Source organism: Pteronotus mesoamericanus, unplaced genomic scaffold, assembly GCF_021234165.1.
Source record: "Pteronotus mesoamericanus isolate MK-2021 breed Mesoamerican mustached bat unplaced genomic scaffold, CSHL_Meso_final scaffold_582, whole genome shotgun sequence".
Classification (NCBI taxonomy): domain Eukaryota; kingdom Metazoa; phylum Chordata; class Mammalia; order Chiroptera; family Mormoopidae; genus Pteronotus; species Pteronotus mesoamericanus.
This window is the reverse complement of record NW_026555323.1, coordinates 5,302,675-5,323,185: the sequence shown is the minus strand read 5'-3', so window position 1 is coordinate 5,323,185 and position 20,511 is coordinate 5,302,675. Positions and strand designations below refer to the sequence as shown.

General features: G+C 54.7%; 1 protein-coding gene across 2 annotated transcripts in view; it reads right to left on the bottom strand.

Annotated features, from left to right (window-relative positions):
- IGF1R (insulin like growth factor 1 receptor) overlaps positions 1-20,511 on the bottom strand; it is a 221,624-nt gene that overhangs the window by 27,245 nt on the left and 173,868 nt on the right. For both annotated transcript variants that reach the window (XM_054561955.1, XM_054561956.1), the window contains exons 3-8: positions 19,231-19,543; positions 15,313-15,461; positions 12,782-12,926; positions 4,090-4,304; positions 2,078-2,204; positions 169-407 (exon numbers count right to left, since the gene is read on the bottom strand). In XM_054561955.1, coding sequence (XP_054417930.1) covers positions 169-407; positions 2,078-2,204; positions 4,090-4,304; positions 12,782-12,926; positions 15,313-15,461; positions 19,231-19,543 — 1,188 coding nt within the window. The remainder of the gene's footprint in view (positions 1-168; positions 408-2,077; positions 2,205-4,089; positions 4,305-12,781; positions 12,927-15,312; positions 15,462-19,230; positions 19,544-20,511) is intronic.

Genomic DNA, 20,511 nt, shown 5'->3' with positions numbered 1-20,511 from the left:
GATTCCTGAATCTCTGAGTCAAATGGCAAGAGGCTCAAATGAAAGAGGGAAGTCAAAAGGGCTGGAGAGACAGACAGACAGACAGACAGACAGACAGACAGACGGAGAGGGCGCAGGAGCATGCTGCAGCGGACAGCCGGCGCAACCGGGGGAGCAGCGCGCGGATACCTGAGGCGTTGGTGCGGATGTACAAGATCTCACTCTTGGCCCCGCGGATGTGGTCGTTCTCCACCATGGTGAGGGTCACGGCCTTCACGTACACCGCGTACTGCGTCCAGGGCTTCAGCCCGTGCAGCATGATGCCCGGCTCCATGTCCTTGTTGGACGGGAGGTCCACGTCCACCATGTTCCAGCTGTTGGAGCCACACGCGTCCTGGCCGTCGTACTCCGTTACATTTTTGAAGGGTCTGAAAGGCAATCGGCGCGGCTCAGGGCCCGCATGTGGGCTCTGACATCGAGGTTCTCAGAAACCTTCCCCAGGGGCCTAGCATGCCACCCTTTCGATAATAGGCATCCCCTCCCAAAAAAAAAAAAAACCCATTCAATTAAAAAACTCAATCCTCCAAGGACGTGCTTATTAATGTTAGAGAGAAAGGGCAGGGGTGGGGAGAGAGAAAAACAGCGACATGAGAGAGAAATGAACCGACCGCTTCCTGTAAACACCCCGACCGGGGATCGAACACCAGACTTTTGGTGGGCGGGACAATGGTCCACCCACCCAAGCCACCTGGGCCGTGGCTGCATTCCATTTTTTATGGAAGAATATAATTAAGCAGCTGGGCTCCAGGTGTCACCGCAGTGACATCGCGCTACTGCATCGATCTTCCACTTCAGGAAGAGCAAGGTCTGCAGTTACGAGGGTTTAAAATGCTACTCCTGGAGAGCGCACGCAAAAACTACTTTTCTCTCTTCCAAATGGCTTTTTTTTTTTTTCGCCATTAAGAAAAACACAAGCATTGCCATTTAATGCACACATCAGCTATTGATAAAGAATAACTTTTGGAGAAAAATGACTTTACTACAGAAAAACAGCTTCTCAAGTACAGCTTCCAAAATCTAATTTGCTCATGAGCAACTCTGATGGCCAAAGTGTCTTGTAAGACTCAAATACTTCGTCTCCAGATTGTCTCAGAAAGCAGCATCGGCTCCTTGGTGACATTACCAGCCGACGGTGCCAAAGCATTAGGAGGACTGTCAGAGGGCACGGAGTGTTTGTACAGAGGTGGGGCTGGGCCCAGATCGGACATCCGCCCACTGAAAGGGCCGAACAGCCGCGGGCCCGTCATTGCGATGAAAGACCAGAGCGACCCCCACGCACAGTGACACATAATCATCCCGGGCCCTGCTTCTGTCACTGCTCGGGTCGTCCTCAGGGCCCCGGCCCCAGCAGGGGAAGGGGACCAGATCCTGCCACCCATTGGTGGCTCTGGTTCCAGCTCCAGGGAAGCCAAGCACCCAGGAAACAGACCTGCGGCACCAACATGGGACCTGGGTCATGACGGGGACAAACTGGGGAACCACCCGGACAGAGGAGACAAAGAAAGGAAGAGGGATGGAGAGCTGCTGTGGGGAGGGGTAAGTCACAGCTGCTTAGGGAGGCGGATGTCACCCGAAGGCACAAGAAGAGCCCCAGCAGGTTTTCGGAGAAATCACTGAAGGCTCAAGTCCTTTTCTTCTCCATTCTCCCTCGTGTGGCCGGCTCATGACCTCGGGAAGGGCTCACGGCGGGGACACCAGTCAGACATGGACTTTCCCTGGGGGCCACCTCAAAGGGAACTGAGCATCCGGCAGGGTGTCCCTGGAGGAGGGGTCATCGGGCAGCAAGGCTGAAGTGACATTTCAACCCCGCCCTCCATCCAGTTGATGAATATTTGGACAGACCTAATTCTTTGAAAAATGAGCTTTTCTCTTTGGGTTTATGTTATTCAACCACCTCTCCCCACTGAAGCTAACGCTTCCCCGATGGCGGCAGCGACGGACGTCACATGACCGCGGGGGGCGCGGGCACTGAGGATGAAGCGTGGGCTTCCCCACCCACGGCCCCGCCAACAGAACGCCGCCACCGAGCAGGACTCACGCTTCCTTGTAGTAGACGGTGAAGCTGATCAGGTCCCTGTAGTCCGGCGGCCGGTACCGGTGCCATGTTATGATGATGCGGTTCTTCCACGTGTTGGTGGAGGTAAAGTGCAAGACGTCGCTCTCACCTGGGGCACAGAGGCACATCCGTGAGCGACAGACACCACCGTCCTTCTCCTCCACGTGTCTGGGAAGTCGCCTGGCCTGCACTGTGCGTGCCAAGTCCCCGCCTGGACCTGTCGGTGGCTTTCTTATTTCTACCAAGGACTCAAATACAGGGTGGGGCAAAAGTAGGTTTACAGTTGTGAGTCCATGGAACACAGTTTATTCCTATATCATCACTTACTAACGACTGTATTGTTTTCCCTCCAAACTGCAAACCTACTTTCACCCCTCCCTGCCTTGCACCGCACGGAGCTCCCAGGGGCTCATTCCTTCGGCCCGGCGCCCACGGTGTGGACGTGAACTTGTGCATGACCCTGAGCCTGAAGGGGAAGGACCGCCTGCCCGACCGAGGCGGCCCTACTTTCTGCCGACGCCCAAGCCTGGGCTCCCCGGGGGCCAGGGCAGGCGGGAGCGGGCCCTCCGGCCGGGCGGCTCCGACACGTGGTGGCCCCTGCTCTGCACCTGCGCGCGTCGGCCGGCTCCGGTGCAGCCAGCAAAGACAGGGGGCTCTGCTGAGTAGGCACTGGAGGCCACGCCGGAGAGACACCGGAGCCCCCTTGGAGGCCTCCAGCTGGCAGACAGAGGACAGGGATGGATTAGGCACCGAGACCAATCTCACCTCGCAGAGCTTTCTGTGCTGTGAGCCTTTGCTTCGTCTTGTTCCTGCGACCGGACTGAAGCTTGAATGGGAACCAGGGACGGGCGGATGACTGTCCCCTCCCGAGACCCGAAGCTCTCCCAGGAGGGGTCCCTTTCCCGTGTGCACCTGGATCCCACCCTCCAGCCCTAGCGGGGGGCTAAAGGCAGTGAGAGACCAGCAAGTGTGCAGGACGAAACATGCAGGACAGAGATGGGCAAAACGCTGTAGTTCCCACTAACGTGCTACAGAGACAGAAAACAGGATTGTTCCCTTTTCAAAGAAAGGTGAACCGCCTCTGTATTCAGGATCAGACAGGTCGGACTGGCTGGCCCGAGGAGGAAAACACCGGAGAACTCGGACGCGCTCACGGTGTCTGCGAAGGCTGAACACAGTGCCTACGGCAAACATGCGCCCCAGCTCTGCGGCGGGCTCCTTTGCTACCAGAACTCTTCCAGAGCGATCTGCGTGTGGACGAGGGAAGCCGGACACCAGCACCACAAGCCAATGCCAAACGCGGGCCATGTCACAGACCCTCCTCCCTCTGCACGTGTGCGTGCAAACCCCCCTCGATCGCGTACGCAACTTGTTTTTCTTAATACCCTTTCTTTGTTAAAAGTTGAGGGTGGGGGACAGGGAGGGTGACGAAAGATGATTTGACTTCGGGTGGTGAGCACACAACGCAACAGACACATCGTGTAGCAGAGAAGTATACACTTGACACCTAGGCAACCCTTTTAACTAATTCCTCCCCGATAAATTTAATAAAAGAAAAAGAGTTGATTGGAGGCGGGGGCGGGGGGAGGGGCTGGTGACAGTTTCCTTTTTTAACCCCACCAGCCAACAGCAACACAACTTTTCTAAAAGCAGTTTTACATCCAGGGTCGGATGAGAAGGAGAGAGGGGCCCAGCTCTTTGCTGAAAAGCAGCGCAGCTGTACCCCTGGGCGCAGACTGCGCATCCTGTAAGTGCTGCTTTCAGACCTCGGCGGGAACCTCGTTCTAGGTGTTCGGCACACTCGCGTGGCCGCCAGGGAAAACTCACAGACATAAACCATCACGCGCCTGCCCCACCGCTGACTCGGACGACGCACACAGATGAGCAAAGGGCGCGGGCGACGCGAGGCGGGACCACAGAGGGAAGTCCCGGCTCGGAAGAGGGGCCCCCTACCCCCGCGCTGTGCCCGCAGGGGTTTGAACGCGTCTACTCACAGGAAGCTCGCTCTCCGTTGTTCCGGGTGTTTATGTCCCCTTTGCTCTGGCGCCCCTTTGTCCCCGTCACCTCCTCCATGCGGTAAATTTCGGAGACACACAACTTGGGATTGAAAGCAAAGTACATCTTGCCCGCTTTGATGGTCAGGTTCCGGTGGTCCCAGTCCCACAGCTGCTGCAGGTTCTGGTTGTCGAGGACGTAGAAGGAGTAGTTCCTACAAGCACAGAGCCCAGCGTGAGCGCCCTTGACCTTCTCCGCCCATCGTCCACCCAGCCTGCGGGCCACCTCCCAGGCCCTCCACATGGCTCCAGGCTGCACAGCCTCTGCAAGAGTGAGGGACTGCTGGGGGGGGGCGAGGAAGGAGGGGGGCTACTGTAATAGCATAATCAATAAAATATGTATTTTTTAAAAAGAATGGAGAGCTACCGTTAACAATGGCCATGATAGGATTCAAGGACAACATATTGAAGTCGACAAGATGCTAATGCCATGACCTCTATTGCCAACAAAGAATGCTTCTCACACCCGAGGAGGTTATGAGAATCATTCCCCAGAAACGCCTTTGGTTCTTTCTCCCAGTCCTGAGCATGTTCAATGCGCTGGAAATCCGTCCACAGGAGAACGGATACGCTCTGCTACTCAATCGGAACGGCTTACATACTGGCTGTGGGACGCCTGCCGATATGCTGGGGGCTCAATGCCGTCCCCGCTGCCAGCAGCGGAGGAGAGGGTAGGACAGAGCCTGGGACAGGGGGCAGGCTCGGCCGTGGGCCCCCCCCCAGACTCACTGCACCCTGAAAAGCCTCAGCTTCCATTCCTGGAGAAGATGGGGGAGGAGACGGCACCCCCCATGGGCAGTCCCCGGGGCCACCCACGCAGGTGAGAGCGACTCAGTGCCCCATGCAGGCTAGTGAGCACGCAGCTGGTTTTCAGAGGGCTGGGCCCGGCCCTGGAGTTGCGGATTAGCAGGCCGGCCTGGGCTGAGACTCTGCACTCCTCACCGGCGCCCAGGGATGCTGAGGCTGTTGGTCCTGCAGTGCATGTGGGAAAGCGCCCGTCTAACAGATGCTGAGCACCTGCAAAGGGCTGGAGGTCCAAATGCAACCAAGCCGTACGTGGGCTCCGCCCCAGCGGGTGCACACGAAAGCAGCAGACCCACTGTCCGCTGCAGGGAAAATGCAGGGACAGGCAGCACTGGCTACGGCTGTGTCTGGCTCCTGAGGGAGAAAGCCATGCCCCACGCATGAGGAGGGGAGAGGGCAGGCATCTACAGCTTGCCGTCTGCAGACAGACCCCGCAGCACCAGCACCGCAGCAGCCCTGAGTCCTCTGTGCACAGGGTGTGCTCCCCTGGCCGCGACCCCTCCCCTTCGCCACCTGCCCCTCCTCCTGCCCAGCCTTCCTTTCTCTGGGCTTGGTCGTGCACTTTCCACAAAACTGAGCCTGGGAATCAGTGCGGCCCTTTGAGCTATTTCTGAGGTTCACTCCCAGCCCAAGCCACAAACGGCAGAGAGGATCCTGGTCCTCTTTGTGAAGCCAGAACAGGGGCCCCAAGCCCCTGTGCCTCCCGGCTGGGTCCACCAGGCACCTGTCTGCGCCAGGTGAGGCTCCTCACTGACACCCATCCGGGACCTCTACCTGCCCGGCCAGCCCTCAGCCTGAGCCTCGCTCACGTGCACAAAAGCAAAAGTTAGTTACAACCCAGCCAAGCAGATGTGTGACGTTTCCCTGGGGGTTCAAGAGGGAGCTCAGAGACAGGGAGCAAGGATGGGCGAGGCCCTTAGTGCTTTCCGTACCCCACTAGCTCACTCATAGGACACCACAGGGTATGCACGGGGGCCACCGGATCTCCCGTTGCTTTGAAGAGTCCAAGGCCCTGATGCCCAGGAGAAGTCACAGGAAGGGGTGGAGTCCACCCAGCCAGCCTGAATCTGCCCCTGAGGGGGCGGTGCAGGTGGGCATGCGTGAGCCGAGTGAGTCCAAAGACAGCACCTCTGGTCACCAGCCAGGCCCCGCCCAACCCGCCGTGAGGCCCCTGGACCGTTCATGGCCACCGATCCGCCAGCAAAGCCTTGTTGTCAGCAATCCTTCCCTTCCCCTGAGGCTCCCTCCCGAACACTTACACCTGCTGGAGGGGGAGTGTAAGACGTGGTCTAACTGAATCTAGAGGCGGGATACGTGACATGGGCCATGTGCACAGGCGGGACGCGCCGGGACGTGGCAAGATGACATGTGCCATCCCTCGGGAGGGCCCCCACCTCCCGGTCAGCGGCCACCGGAAGGCAGGGAGGCTCAGGGTGTCATTCACGCCCATGCAGGATGGGTTGACGGGCGGAAACAGATCCCCCTTTTTAGGCCCGTCCGTGCCCACGGGGCATCTCTGGGTCCAAAGGACACTGTGCAGCGTCAGCACTAACCCCACGGGGTGGGGCTGCTCCTAGGTTCCTGAGTGGGCCCCACGGGACAAGATCTCCTTGTTGACCCAGGAACCCCTGGGCGGGGAGCGAAGGCCCATCGACCAGGTCCAACTGCTGCCTCGACCCAGGCCGAGACTTCTTTTCAGTAAACCGATTTCACCAGCAGGAAACAGAACTGCACCGAAAATACCTTCTGAACAAAACATGCCTCTCCCCACGGGAGGGAGCGTGAATTCTAAATCAGGAGTTTGACACATGAGTGGCAGGCGCACGGAAATTCTGTGTATGTGATTAATCGCTTTGAAAAGCAAGATTATCTTTTTACAGTAAACACAAACATTTTTTACAACGTGGAGACGGCCGGGGGCCAGGATACGAGCACCAATAAAACCCAGGCGAAGCGGGGCCTGTCTGTGTAAGTAACAGAAAAATAAATCCGGAACCCTCGTTAAAATAATAATCAAGGCATTCTTGAGCTGCCTGTCAATACTGCTCTTGTTTTTCAACCCCGGCTTCCCCCGGATTCCTCCCATGATTAGAGAATTAAGGCACAGCGAAGGCAGAGGCTTGCCTGCATACCTTTAACGCGCACTCTCGCGTGCACACACATGCACACTTTGAGCTTCATTGTCTCCTAAAGGAAATGGCTAGTCACTCCATGACTCGGTAAGTGGGATCTCCTCACTGCTTCTAGGCTCCCTGCCTTTACTTCCAACGAATAGTTTTAAAAATTCAGTTACTGGTTTATTTTTCTGCAGCTCACATGGGCTCCGTGATGCCTTGGCTTTAGAGATGCCGAGAGGCTCTGTGACTTTAAGCGAAAGGACCTGTAACAGCACCAATTACGCCCCAGGCTACTTCACGTAAGCCAGGGCTGAGTTCCTAGGGCGGCATCTCATCGCCGCTACGATGAAATGACGTAGAAGGAAACGACCTGTTGATTCGAGGACCTGTTGGACTGGAATCCTGGCCCCCGGCCTTCACCACGTAGCAGAAAGCGTTTGTTTCTGGACTGGGCCGGCCCCCGGCCACAAAGCAGGCACACCGAGGCAGGCGGGCGCGGCTGCCTGTCTCCCTGAGGACAGCTGTGCATTATCTGCACCGATGTTCCGAATGCCTCGCACATGATACGCACTGAGCTGTTTCATCGGAGGCTCCCATCTCGGGGCTGTCTGACCCTCGAGGTAGCCGCCTCGCCGCCTCGCCACCTGCTCCCATGATGGGCAGGAAGGGTGGGGAAGCACAGGAAGGCAGAGAGGCATTTGCATAGCATTTAGAAGACAGACTGGGACCAGGATGCAGAGAATTGCATTTGGGAATCCAAAGACCAGGGTCTGCACGCATCACTGCTACCATTTCCTAAGCAATAACCGTAGGCCAAGTATTTATTCAGCTTCTCCTGGGCTGAGACAAAAGGCGCTGAGCCCGCGGTCTCCAGCTTACAGGGAGGGGGAAGGGACCCCCTTTCCAGCCCTTGCTGACAATTCAAAGAAAATCTGCAGTGCACACCAATCCTTCTTTCATTCCTGAGAGACCGCGGCCTCTGCCCGGCGGCCGCTAGGGGGCGTCGGAGCCCAGCACACGGGCTGCCTCCAGCGTCCCGCAATCTGCAATGCACCCAGGAGTGGCCTTTCCTCAGGGGCTGCCTCACACCACGTCCAAACCGTCCCCAGACCCAGGGTTTGCGCCCACCCCGGGGTCTCGGCAAGGGCTGGGATTTGCATGTAAGTGGCACTAGGTGCCAAACGGGTGCTCCGAAAATGTATTCTGTTTTTTAAACAGCTTGACTGAGGTATAATCACCTCCCCCAAATTCACCCGTTATCAATGCAAGTTCCATGAGCTTCAGTAAACTTGTGCAGCAGTGCGACCGTCCCCACGAGGCAGTGTCAGAACACTGCCACCACGCCCAAGTTACCGGAGGGGGAGGGGGGGTCCCTTCCCACCGCTACCGCCAGCCGTCACCGATCTGCTCCCTGTCTCTGTTGGGTGAGCAATGAATAATCCTGCCACGAACACTCACACACAAGTCTTGTGTGGGCACGCTTTCCTGTCTCCGGGGAGCTACCGGGTAGAGCTTGAAACTGCTGAGTCACATGGTTGACTGGATGTTCTTTAACAAGCCCCAGAGAAGAGTTCTGTGTGCGGCCCTCCTGCAACCGGATCTGGAGCTGCCAGAAGGCAGGAGGCAGCACTGAGGCACTGCCCAGCCAAGCAGTGGGGACCGGAGCAGCGCGAGGTCCAGGTGCACCCCAGGGTTTCAGTGCTTATCACCCACCAGCTCCACCGACTTTTATTCTTTCCAGGGTGACAATCCTTGGTGGCAACCACAACAACAACAACAACAAAATCTGAAACTTGGCCCTGACCAGGTAGCTCCGTTGGCTGGAGTGTTGTCCCAATGAGCCGAGGTTGCAGGTTCGATCCCCGGTCAGGGCACACACAAGCAGCAACCAATGAGTGCATCAGTAAGTGGAACAACATATTAATGTTTCTCTCTCTCTCTCTCAAAATCAATCAATGAATACGTTTTTTTAAAAGCATGAAACTTCAACTCCTTACTTATCCGATGCCATCAGAAAACAGGACTGACCAGAAAAAGGAATCGCCCAGGTGACGGTGCCGCTCTCTCTCCCCTCAAGGGCTCACCAACGAGCCCTCATATAATAATCTTGTGTGCGTGCATCACAAAATCTCATGCCCTCATAAAGGGCGGAAAAACCTTGACTTTCTTCCTGTCCAAGGTATCACTCTGGAAACAGAGTGAGTGGAGTCCTCAGGGAAACCCGGGCGACCGGAGTCATCCGCGACAAGCTGATGGCCGGCTGGTGCCGCCCGGGCCCCGCCCCCCGCTCCCCGACCGCCCCCCGGTCTGTTCGGGAGGGATGCTGCTACCTGTGTCCGCAGCCTGCACAGCGGTCCCCTCGCGTGGAGGCTAATTCTGCCCCGGTACAGCGCTTCACTGCGCGCCCCGGCCGGGGTCCGGGCTGCTCGGGGCCCTTCTGGAGACAGGCCTCAGCGCTGGTGTGAAAGCCACGGCTGCCATATGGGAAGGGTCGCGGCTGTGGGAACTTCTCCGCCCTCCATCTAAACAAACGGCCACAGGCCTGGCCCATGCAGCTCAGTGGGTTGGAGCATCGCCCTGTACCCAGAAAGGCTGCCGGTTCCATCCCCAGTTGGGGTGTGTATGGGAGACAACAGATTGACGTTTCTCTCTCGTAGTGACATTTATTTCTTTCCCACCCCCCGCGCCCCACCTTCCACTCTCTCTAAAAGCAATGAAAAAAAAAAAAATCCTCCACTGAGGGTTAAAACAAACAAAAACAGCCGTGAAAGTTTCTTCCTATCCAACCACATGAAAGCACGTGTTCGTAGCTATGAGAGGTTTGAGAAAAATGGCACTTTAAGGCAAGCGTGACAAGGAAATATTTAGGATCAATAGCCAAAGTGCCTCAGGGATATGCATATGAGGAAGAACAGGAGAGGGTGGTGGTTTCTGGTCTTGGCTGCACCTTGAAACGAACTTGGCATCTTCAGGAACGCAGAGAGGCCGGGATCCCACCCCCGAACACTGCGGCCGAGTTGGGATGGAGTCCACCGTGGGTATTGGGAATTTTAAAAAGCCCGCCCGAAGATCCTAATGTGCAGCCAATTTTGGGAACCACCGGGAGAAAAGCTACCTTGGCTTAAAACCAAAAACATACAGGAATGTAATGTCCAAAAATTTCATTTCCAGACAGGGCCGCTAACAGTCCTGAAAGCCAGAGGCCCGGACGGCTTTCCAGGGCCGGCCTAATCGCAGCCACCACATCTGGGCGCCTAACACCTTGTGCAGTCCCAATGCCACCTGCCTCGCCAGCAGGATCTGCCGAGCAGGTCCCAGGACGCCCTGACTCGCTGCCTTTGCTCCGGGTGCCCCGTCCTGAACTGCTTTTCATCACCCTCTGTTCGCCGAGTGTCTCCGGAAACCCTTCGGGGCTCCATCTTCAAGGACGCCTGTCTGATCTTCCTCATCTGATAGCCGGCTCTTTTTTCCCCACGCACTTGGCACGTTCCCCTTCCTACCCTCGCAACGTCTCACAAGTTCTGCCTTGTACTTATCTATTGATCGGATTTCTTTCTTCTCGGGCTCTCTCTGACTGTCCCCTGCTTGGGGGAGGCAGGGCTGGCCCGAGCTCTCTTCCGAAGTCCAAGGAGGAGACGTAAAGACTGGAGTTGTTGCTACCACGCGGGGCCGATCGTTGCGGGGCGGTCATCGTGCGTGAGGATGCCTTTTCGGTCATGGGTGTGGAAGGAGGTGAGCAAGCCTTTGCTGATGAGAGACCCTCCAAGAAGCAGCGCTCAGAGATAAAAGACTGGAAACCCAGCATCGTCAGGGCACTAGGCTACTGATCGGCAACAGGTTGTTGAAACTGGAGGCCCACCTGCTGTCCCCGGTCACCTAAAACGCTAAGGCAGGACAGGGACCCGGAGCTTACCTGAACTCAGAAGCATCCCCAACACCTAAGTAATGACAGGTGTTCTTAAAAAGACCCCACTGGGACTTCAGGTTTTACACCAGTGTCAGATCATGAGACATATATACGTATTCTTGCATATGAAAACCAGGCTTTCATTTTGGGGTTCATTTAAGTGCGTAATACCTTGCAGGGAATGCACACCTAAAAGGTAATCACATCATGTACTAATAGCTAATAGAAGTTAATTAAACACTCCTCTCAGCTTTCTATGTCTATCATGTGCTCAGCCTGGAAAAAAAAAAAATGTCCTTCAGCAGCAGGGAAATTTGCAGATATCAGCCCGCCTAAGAAAAAGTGCTCACCACCAGCAGGGATCCCAGGAATCTGAAACTTCTTGGGGAAGAACAAAAATGTGCTAAAATTCACTTTAAAATCGAATACGACAAACACTAGCCACCACCTCAGAATGGCCTGCCATCCAAGTGACAGGGACGCGCTGGGGCGGGGCACTGCGGCAGCCTGCGGGGGCCTGCCAGGAGAGGGACGTTCCTCTAACGTATCAGGGTCCCCCGCGGGGAGGACAGCATGCTTTCCGAGGATGGAATGAAGAGCTGCCCTCTCCCCTTGGCTGTATCAGATGGTGGAATTTTAGGAATTTAAGACTGACCAAGAGTTTGCCTGAGAAAAGCAGGGAAGCCATAAAGAAACCCTAATGTGGTAACTGTATCCGGCCAGGGCAGGCCATCACAAAGGACGGCCTTTCCCATGGCCTTCCCACCTCTTTCTGCCCTAAATTATTTCCCCAAATTCTCTGCAGAAGGAATTCGCTCATTAACGGATGCCTCCTTCTATTTCAAAGTGTTCGCTTACAGGCTGGCTGGAGCTGTGTTGGAAACGGGGAGCGTGCCCTGGCCGGGTGGCTCAGGCAGTTGAAGTGCCGTCCCGTGCACCAAAAGGCTGCAGGTTCGATCCCCGGTCAGGGCACGTGTCTAGGTTGCGGGTTCGATCCGTGGTGGGGATGCATACGGAAGGCAACCAACCTATGTTTCTCTCTCACTCCCTCCCCCCGCTAAAGTCAATAAACATATCCTTGGGTAAGGATTAAGAAAAAGAAAAAGGAGGAGTGGGAAGAGAAACGTCTACATGCAAAGGCACACACAGGAAAACTGCTGGCAAGGACCCATGGATGCAATGGGCGCCAGATTTCCGGCACCCTCCAGTGAAAAGCTGCTGACTCTTTAAGGCCCTTTGCACACAGCGCATCTCTGCAGAAGGCAAAAACTCTATCAGTGGCATAAATCCTAGCAGCGGATCAATAAAAACAATCTTGTGAATCAAGATTTCTTTATAGCCAAGTGAATTGTCCGTACTCCTCCAAATCTCTTAGGTGCCCATAGGTTTAAAAGACGGCCTGGTTTGGGGAGAGCAGGGCCCAGCACCCGGAGGCAGAGAGGGGCCCCGGAAGTGGTGATTTCAGAGAGGTGAGCCCCTCGGACCCACCTCTGTCACGCTTGGCACAAAGAGCTGCCAACAGCCTCCTGGTCTGCTGTTTCTGCGGCCACAGCCAGACACGTGGCCCTTGACTGACGGCTCAGAACAGGTTTCCCGGGCAGCGTCCCCGGGACGGAGACTCGTGACCGCAGGAGAGCCAGCGTGAGGACAGAGCCCACCCCTCCGGGAGCACCGGTCTGACCGCTGTTCCTCCCCTTCTTCTTCTGAACGAGAAAGGGCTCTTCGCTGGGTCACACAGACCCGAAGCACGTGCTGCCGACCCAGTGAGGTGAGGACGCCGGCCTGTGAGCCTCGGAGCACTTACCCCTCGAGCTGCTCCTCCCCTAAGATCAGGCGAAGGTTCTTGAGGAAGGACAAGGAGACCAAGGCGTGGGAGTGGCGGATCTTCACGTAGCCTGTCACCACCTCAATGAGCCCCATGAAGTTCTCCAGCTCCGAGGCAATGTTATCTGCGGGAGAGGGGACTGTGTCACTGAGCGCTCACTTAGTGTAAGGGGGCACGTTTGGTTTCCCGCTACCACACGCGGAGAGCGACCCTGTGGCAAGTCCTGGTTTGGGGGCGACACGGAGACACTCAGGCTGCTGGCACGGGACCCACGTCCCTTGTCAAAACGGCGTCCCTGGGCTTGACTCTTGACCTGACCACCTCTCCCAGGACAGGACCCTGGAGGCCGGTGAAGGCGGCTTTCTAGAAGGCTGGACAGGACAGCTCCAAGGCGGATTCACAGAGTGGAAAATCACACATACCAGACTGCCAGTTAACGAAGGCCAACACGTCTAGGGAGCATCTTTTAATGCCCTGTGTCAACACACAGCGCTGCCACCGCAGAGAAGGGCGCGGCTGCAGAAACAATATGTCCGTGGCCTCCTGACCGCCTGCCTCCGCGGCCGTCCTAGTCTCTAAGATACGGGCATCTGCCTATGTTTAAAGATTCCATCTTCCCGGGACTGTAGAAAACACGCCGATACGTCAAGGGTGGCTACCAGCAGGGGATTCTGAAAACTTCATTTCTGCATGCCCACGTTTTCCCTGCATTATTCTCACAGCTAGAAAATCGTTGGAGAATTAGGTGCTGCTCCGTATGTAAAAATAGTGTTACATAAACAGCGTGCTTCCTCGCATCTTGTTTAGCCCATCTTTTCCTCATAGTAAATAAAAACCATAAACTTCAGTTCGACTTACACCAGAATTATAATGCAACGCTGTAATGAACTGCGTGTTCTCAGACTAATGGGATTTTACTGGGTATGAGTTGTGAAGACTTATCTGATGAAAGGTCATACTTTGCTTTGAATGGATAAAAATAAGGGTCCTGTCCCCTTCAGGGGATGAGTCTATATTTAGTGCATGGTTTCATGGCTTCACAAGAGAGATTAAGGGGCAATTCAAGTTGTAAAGCCTAGAGGTTGCCTGCAGTTGATGTTTCCAGGAAGAGATCTTGAATTTTAACTGTGGTGCTGGATGTTACGCCTCATAGTCAAGGGCAGGGACTGGCCTCTCCAAGGACCCATGTGTCACCCCAAACCCCACGGACAGCCTGCACTGGGCACACACCGGAAGACCCCTTTCATCGTCGGGCACAAACGGGACCTGTTCCTCCCGAAATCATCCCTCCCCAGGTACTCAGTTCACGGATTACATTTTTATCTTCCAGATAGGGGTATCTTTAAAAAGCAGGTTGAAGCACTTAAAATGTATGTTCTAGGGATGAGTGAATCTTTGTAAAGTGAGAGCAAAAAATAAAACTTTACAAGTACCATGGGGGTAGTAAGAAAACGCTAGCTGTGCGGACACAAAGTTATCTCTGTTGGGAAGGGCTGAAAAATGTGAGAGAAAAGGGGGGGGGGCATCCAAAAATTCAAAAGAACTAAGCAAAAATCTGTTTCTGCTCTCTCTAAGCCATAAAAAGAGAGCTCGCTCCTTTAACCAATAGCATTAAGGAAAAATAAATTCACAGAATAAATATATTAGTCATTTTTTCCCTCAAACTATAAAAGCACTTTCTTCACAAAAGGATGTAGGGGAAAAAAATTCCTTTTCAACCTCAAGGTCTTCTTGCTATATTTATTCTAGCTTATGAAACCAGGAGGACCTTGACCAAGTGGTCCCGCTGTGGAGGATTTAAGGCACCACTGCTAGAAGGCCTTGTCCGTCAAAGATCAGAAGTGAAGATGTCACGAATAAGTCAACAGGGCCTACTTCACACAAATGCGATCCCCAGGAAAGCCATCCACCATACCTCATGCTCACCCTGCAGGCGGGCGGCCGCGGGCGGGGGTAGGGGGGGCACTGTGCCGGGGGAGACCAAAACGTTAAATACAGAAGGACACGCACAAATCTTTGGCTCTCAGAGGTCAGTCTGGAGATCAGCCACTCTTTTGGACTTAATCACATTTTAAGGGATACCAGTAACTATTTCCTTTGCCCAGTCTCCCCAAACTCATCCAAGGAACCAAAACCCTCTGGGCCAAAAGCTGTGTGGATCTGGCTCCCACCGGAGGTGTGAGTCACACCTCCGACCCATCGTCCCTCCTGGGGTCTGTGTACCCCAACACGCAACTCCTGCGTAAGAGGCGACTCACAGAAAGATGAGGAATGAGCCTCCGCAGGAATAGACTCTGGGCCAACGGCAAAAAAATAAAAAACCACACTGCCTTTCACTGTGGGTTTTTTTTTTTCCTCTGGGGAAACGCAAAGGTGAGGTGTTGAGCCCAAGGCTGACGCACCATGTTGTTTTTCTAGGCCCGCGTTTCAGGTGTGAGTCACGGATGGGTAGAAAAAGCACCAACGCAAGAAAACCAAGGGATCCAGCCGCCCCTTCCGGGAATACTTACTGCCCCGTCGGATGTTAATGAGCAAATTGCCCTTGAAGATGGTGCAGCCTTGGAGCATTTGAGCAGAAGTCACCGAATCGATGGTCTTCGTCTTCTTTTCTTCCTCACAGACTTTGGGGCAAGGGCCCTCGCAAGGGATGCAGTACATGCTGTGGGAGACAAAGGGCCAACCACAAACACAGAGGTCAGAGTGTCTCCTTGCACTGAAAAAGCCGTAAGGACCTGTTTTTATGCTAGTCGTACACATTAAAGACACCAACTGTTTTGAAGCGTTGAAGTGAGCACACTGTAACCCACTCCAAGCCCACCCAGGGTCAGCCACACAGACTGCAAACAAAGGGAAGAGCGTGCTGCTTATTTCAGACAACACACGCGATGCATCCGTGAAGCACGCGTGCATCACGGAGCTGGCGGCCGGTGAGCAGGCTGGCCCCATGTCGGGGAAACAGCCTCGCGGAGAGGAAGCACCAGGGGCTTCTGAGGAGAGCAAGGCTGTTCTCAGTTGTCGCGGCTCCTGCCTGGTGCCCCCTGGAGGTTGGATGGGGCAGCAGCAGAGAGACATCAGCGTCTCTGCCACTGGAAGGAGCCAGCGTCCCCGGGAAAGCCCGGTGAGGGGGTTCCGAATGGCAGGTGGCATCGCACAGCTCCATCGCTCTCTTGCTAAAAGCACAACTGAAATTGTTTGACAGAGTTTTGCAGAAACTTGTAAATTGATCCAAACGCTGTTTTCGCTGCATACACAGCAAAAGCAGGGAACTTCCACTGCTCTGTGATGAGCTCCTGTTCCAAACAAATGCGGCCACGGGCATGCCACATGCCGCAACCAGCCGGGGACGGGTCCTGGTCCTGCTCACCTGCCACTACTTAGGAAACAGCGAGCAAAACGCTGATCTGGCTGCTAAACCGCAGGGCACGGATCAAAAGTTGAGGTGATTTCCAAACTGAATAAATGATACAACGTTATGGGATGTGTAAATAATAGGATGGTGAGTTGGAGGGCCATTACATTTATATCCTAAAGTTTAAAAGATCCTCCAATGCTCTTTTTTTAAAAGCATTGGAGGATCTTTTAAACTTTAGGAAGATTAAAAAAAAAAGCATTCAAGACAACAGTGTAAATTACTGCTGTTTTCATTAATGTCCTTCCCCCCATGTGCCGGAATTTTATGGCACATCTTAGGTAAAGATGCAGCGTTGTGTTTTGTTTAAAAGCTTATAGGCGAGCAAAAATTTCCCTGGTATTTTCCTGCTTCGTGTCGGGAGAATGGGAGGCAAGCTTTTCGGGGAAACAGGGCTGACCACAGAAAAGGAGAGTTCCCGTGTCTCTAACATCAGAGGCCACCGATCAATGTTTCTCTCCCTTTCTCCCTCCCTTCCCCGAAGGAAGGGAGGAGGGGGGCAGGGGAGAAAGGAAGTCCACCAAGATCACCCACTCAGGGACCCGCCCTCAACGTCCCCAGCTCCTTCCTGGCACCCGCTATGCTCCCCTCCGTCTCTGTAACTTGTCATTTTGAGAATGTCATGCACATGGACTGATACGGTACATGACCTTCTAAGATGAGAGCAATATCCGTGAGGGCAACATCCTTGAGATCCACCCGAGTGGCTCTGCAGTTCAATACTCTGTGCCCTTTTATTGCTGAATCACACTCCCTGGTGTGGGCGCACGCCGTTTGCTTAGCCATTTACCTAGTGTGAGACAGCCGAGGGGTCCCCAGTTTGGGGCTATTTATTACAAAGATAGCTGCTATGAACAACGTCGTCCGTGCTCTTGTGTGGGCACAAGTTTTCCTTTTTCTGGGACAACTGTCCAGGAGCATAACTTCCGGGTCCTATGTAGGTTCAAGTTGCCCCCAATATTACATTCAAACAGCAATTTCTGAACCAAATACTTTTTGCTATAATATCTAGGACTTCGAATGTCGATTGTAGTTGAAAAATATAATTTTTTAAAGGGGGTAAAAAATAATAATAAAATAAATAAATGTTTGGGGAAGAAAAAGACACCTAGGAATCAGGCGGCAGTTTAAAGTGTTTTCCTAAGGAAGCGCTCTGATTCTATGTTTATAGATTAAGCTTCCTCAACTCCATTCTAGCACCAAGAGGGAATAAACAGTATTAAGAATGTTTTAAACTAAGTGTTCCATAGGCCTTACAGGCTGAGGGGGGGTATTCTTTCTTGAGGGCGCTTTATTTTCAAGTGGAAGAGCAACCCCCATGGCTTGGAAGAGGCGGTACGAATGGACGGGGGACCACGGCTCAGTTCTCCGAAGAAGGCACCACAGTGGGAGACACATACTGTGGAAATGCACGGCGCCCCGTCCGCCCACGACACCACGGGGAAATGCAGCCATGGGGCAAAGGTGGCATGACCCCCGTTCACGGAGCAGCGGCCCTCCGACCCCCGCCCCGGGAGGAACTGCGGCTGAGCCTTGTCTGGTCCCAGGCTGCTCCGCGCCCTGGCAAAGCCCTGTCATCTTCTAAGGCTGCTCGTGCTACGTGGGCAAAACGTGTTAGGCTTATTTTGGGTGGATTACAGACACATCACAGTTCATACAAGCCTTGGCACATTTATCTTTTTCAAGTATTTAGAATAAATTTTATTATTATAATGGTTATAGAAATTATAACAGGAAGGAAGTGGCTCTACATCCAACATTCTGGGCTAATGTGAGTTTTACCTTTGGTTTAAAGTGAAACCTATGGTATGAGCAATGCCTCCAGATATGACACAGGAATGAGAATCCCTCTTCTAAAGACTTAATCGAAACCGCTTGCCCCGGCTGGTATGGCTCGGTAGATTGAGTGCCAGCCTGTGAACCAAAGGTTCGCCGCTTCAATTCCCACTCAGGGCACATGTGTGGGTTGCAGGCCAGGTCCCCAGTAGGGGGCGCGCAAGAGGCCACCATATATTGCTGTTTCCCTCTCTCCCTCCTTTCCTTTCTCTCTAAAAAAAAATAAAATATTTTTTAAAAAAAAGAAAGGAACTGCTCACAAACACAGAATGCAATAAAGGCATGAGCGTTTCACATCATATTCAACAGGAGCGTTCACTTTTCGAACGGTGTTTTATATTTGTGGGAGAGCCTGCACGGAGGGTCGCCTGGTGCCAGTCATGACAGAGGCCCGTGACAACTGAGCTGCCCTTCCCTGAGCTCCCCGCTTGGCTCCAGAGGAGCAACGGGCCACCCCAAGCTCTGATCTTCTTGTGCTTCTAGCGTTATAGTTCTACAAAGTCTAAAAATGCTAGCCTTGGTGGTTGTTATTTTTTTTAAGCTAAAGCAACAACAATTCTATGAAAGCCCAGTTGGCGTGCATGGAGGGATGCCTGTTGCCATAAGGAACTTCTTTGCTTCCCTAGTGAAGTCTCAGCATTTAGGGAGAAAAATGAGGGACAGAGAGAAAGACGGAAGGGAAGGGTCAAGGAAAAGCAGGTGAGAGAGAGGAGAAGGTGCTGAGGGAAAGTGTAGGTCCTTCTAAGCTACTGCTTGGGCTTCGCAACTGCTAGTTAAGACACAGGATGCCTGCTGGTGACAAAGAGATGTCTTCAGGCTGCGCGCGGCTTCTCCTGCCTCCCCCTGGCGCCCCCAAAGTCTCCATGGGGCTGGTGCTGCAGGCTCCCCTGTTTGGGCGGCAGCCCCCAAGCAAGTGCTCAGGGAGAGGTGCCCTGCGGTACCTGAGCCAGTGAGGCAGGTGCAAAGGGCCAGGCAGCCCACTTCCAGAACGAAATGTAAAACAGACTGGGGGCGGAGAAAGGGAGAAAAATTGCCAGTGGCCAGTCCTTCCAGGTGGGCCCGCCCCCCACCCTCCCCGGGTCCCCGCCCCCCCCCGGGTCCCCGCCCCGTCGACGTGCCAATGGGCAGGGCCCCTCCACCTCCCGCGGACAGGGCTGCGCGCCCCCCAGGCCGCGGGCCTCACCTCTGGCTGCCATTGCGGATGAAGCCCGAGGGGCACTCCTGCATGCACTCGCCGTCGTGGATCACGAAGCCCTCGGTGTCGCTGCTCTCGGCGTTGAGGATGTTGGCGCAGAAGTCGCGGTCCACGCAGCGCCAGCCTTCAAAGCGGTAGGTGTTGGGCGGGCAGCTGGGCACGCAGACGCCGGCGTAGTAGTAGTGGCGGCAGGCCACGCAGGCCGAGTCGTCGTCGGGCGCGCTGCAGCTGCCCAGGCACTCCGGGTGGCAGCACTCGTTGCTCTCCGTGCAGGCCCGCTTCCCGCACGCGCTCGGGCACACTGTGGGGCGGAGGGGACGGCGGTGAGACGGGGCGGAGCCGGCGAGCCCCTCGCCTGGGCCCGCCAGTCCTCTGGGTCATCCCCTCCCCGAGGGGTCCCGTGACCAAAACCGCGCCCATCCACCACACGGGAAGTCCCCCAGAGGAAAACCACTGGGCCCTGCGACCCAGTTCGGTGCACGATGGCAGCGCTGCAGAGCCCGTTCCGGGTTCCATCCAGGCCGGGGGGACACTCCGCACTGTGAGTCAGGGGAGCAGGGGGTAAAGTCCAGCCTCTGCTCTGCACTGGCTGTTTGCCGGGCCTTGGCCGGGTTATTAGCTCTATGACCTCGTCATTCTATTCTCCTCTGTCACACGGGGGTCATACCACCCCCCTCGGAAGGCTGCCTGAGGTGCGTGTGATAATGTAGCAGCCCCATGCGAACAAGGCGGATTATCTGCCCATTCTGCACTTCAAATGTCTTAATTCTCCCTCACTGAAATATCGTAAAAAGCCTTAGTGCGCACTAATGCCCAATTATGTTAAGAATGATCAGACTAGAATGCAAGTGAAGGCGATGCTGTGCATGTCTACCAAATGGCCGTGGGAGAGTTTGCGTCTGCGGGTATCCTTATCAAAGGTCTTCGGGCCCTGCCCCCCAGCCTGTCCCCCCACCTACAATTTAAATACAATGCTATAGAAAATGGCGGGTGACAGACACTCCCTCCGCACAGCTGTTCACGGAGCATCAAACACGCAAGGGCAGTTCACAGAACAGAAAATAAAAGGTCTGGGTGCCCTTTGCTTGGGAGTCGGTGACACACAAATGCAAATGGTGGGCATCTGCAGTAGGAGAAAAATAAACCCACAGATACGTGACGAAGCGCCCAAAGATATAGTCTGCATTCCCCGTCTGTTCCCCGTTCCACTGGACTCCGGGGAGTGGTCTACAGAGACCCTCCCCTCCCCCAAGGGGCGTGTCACATGGA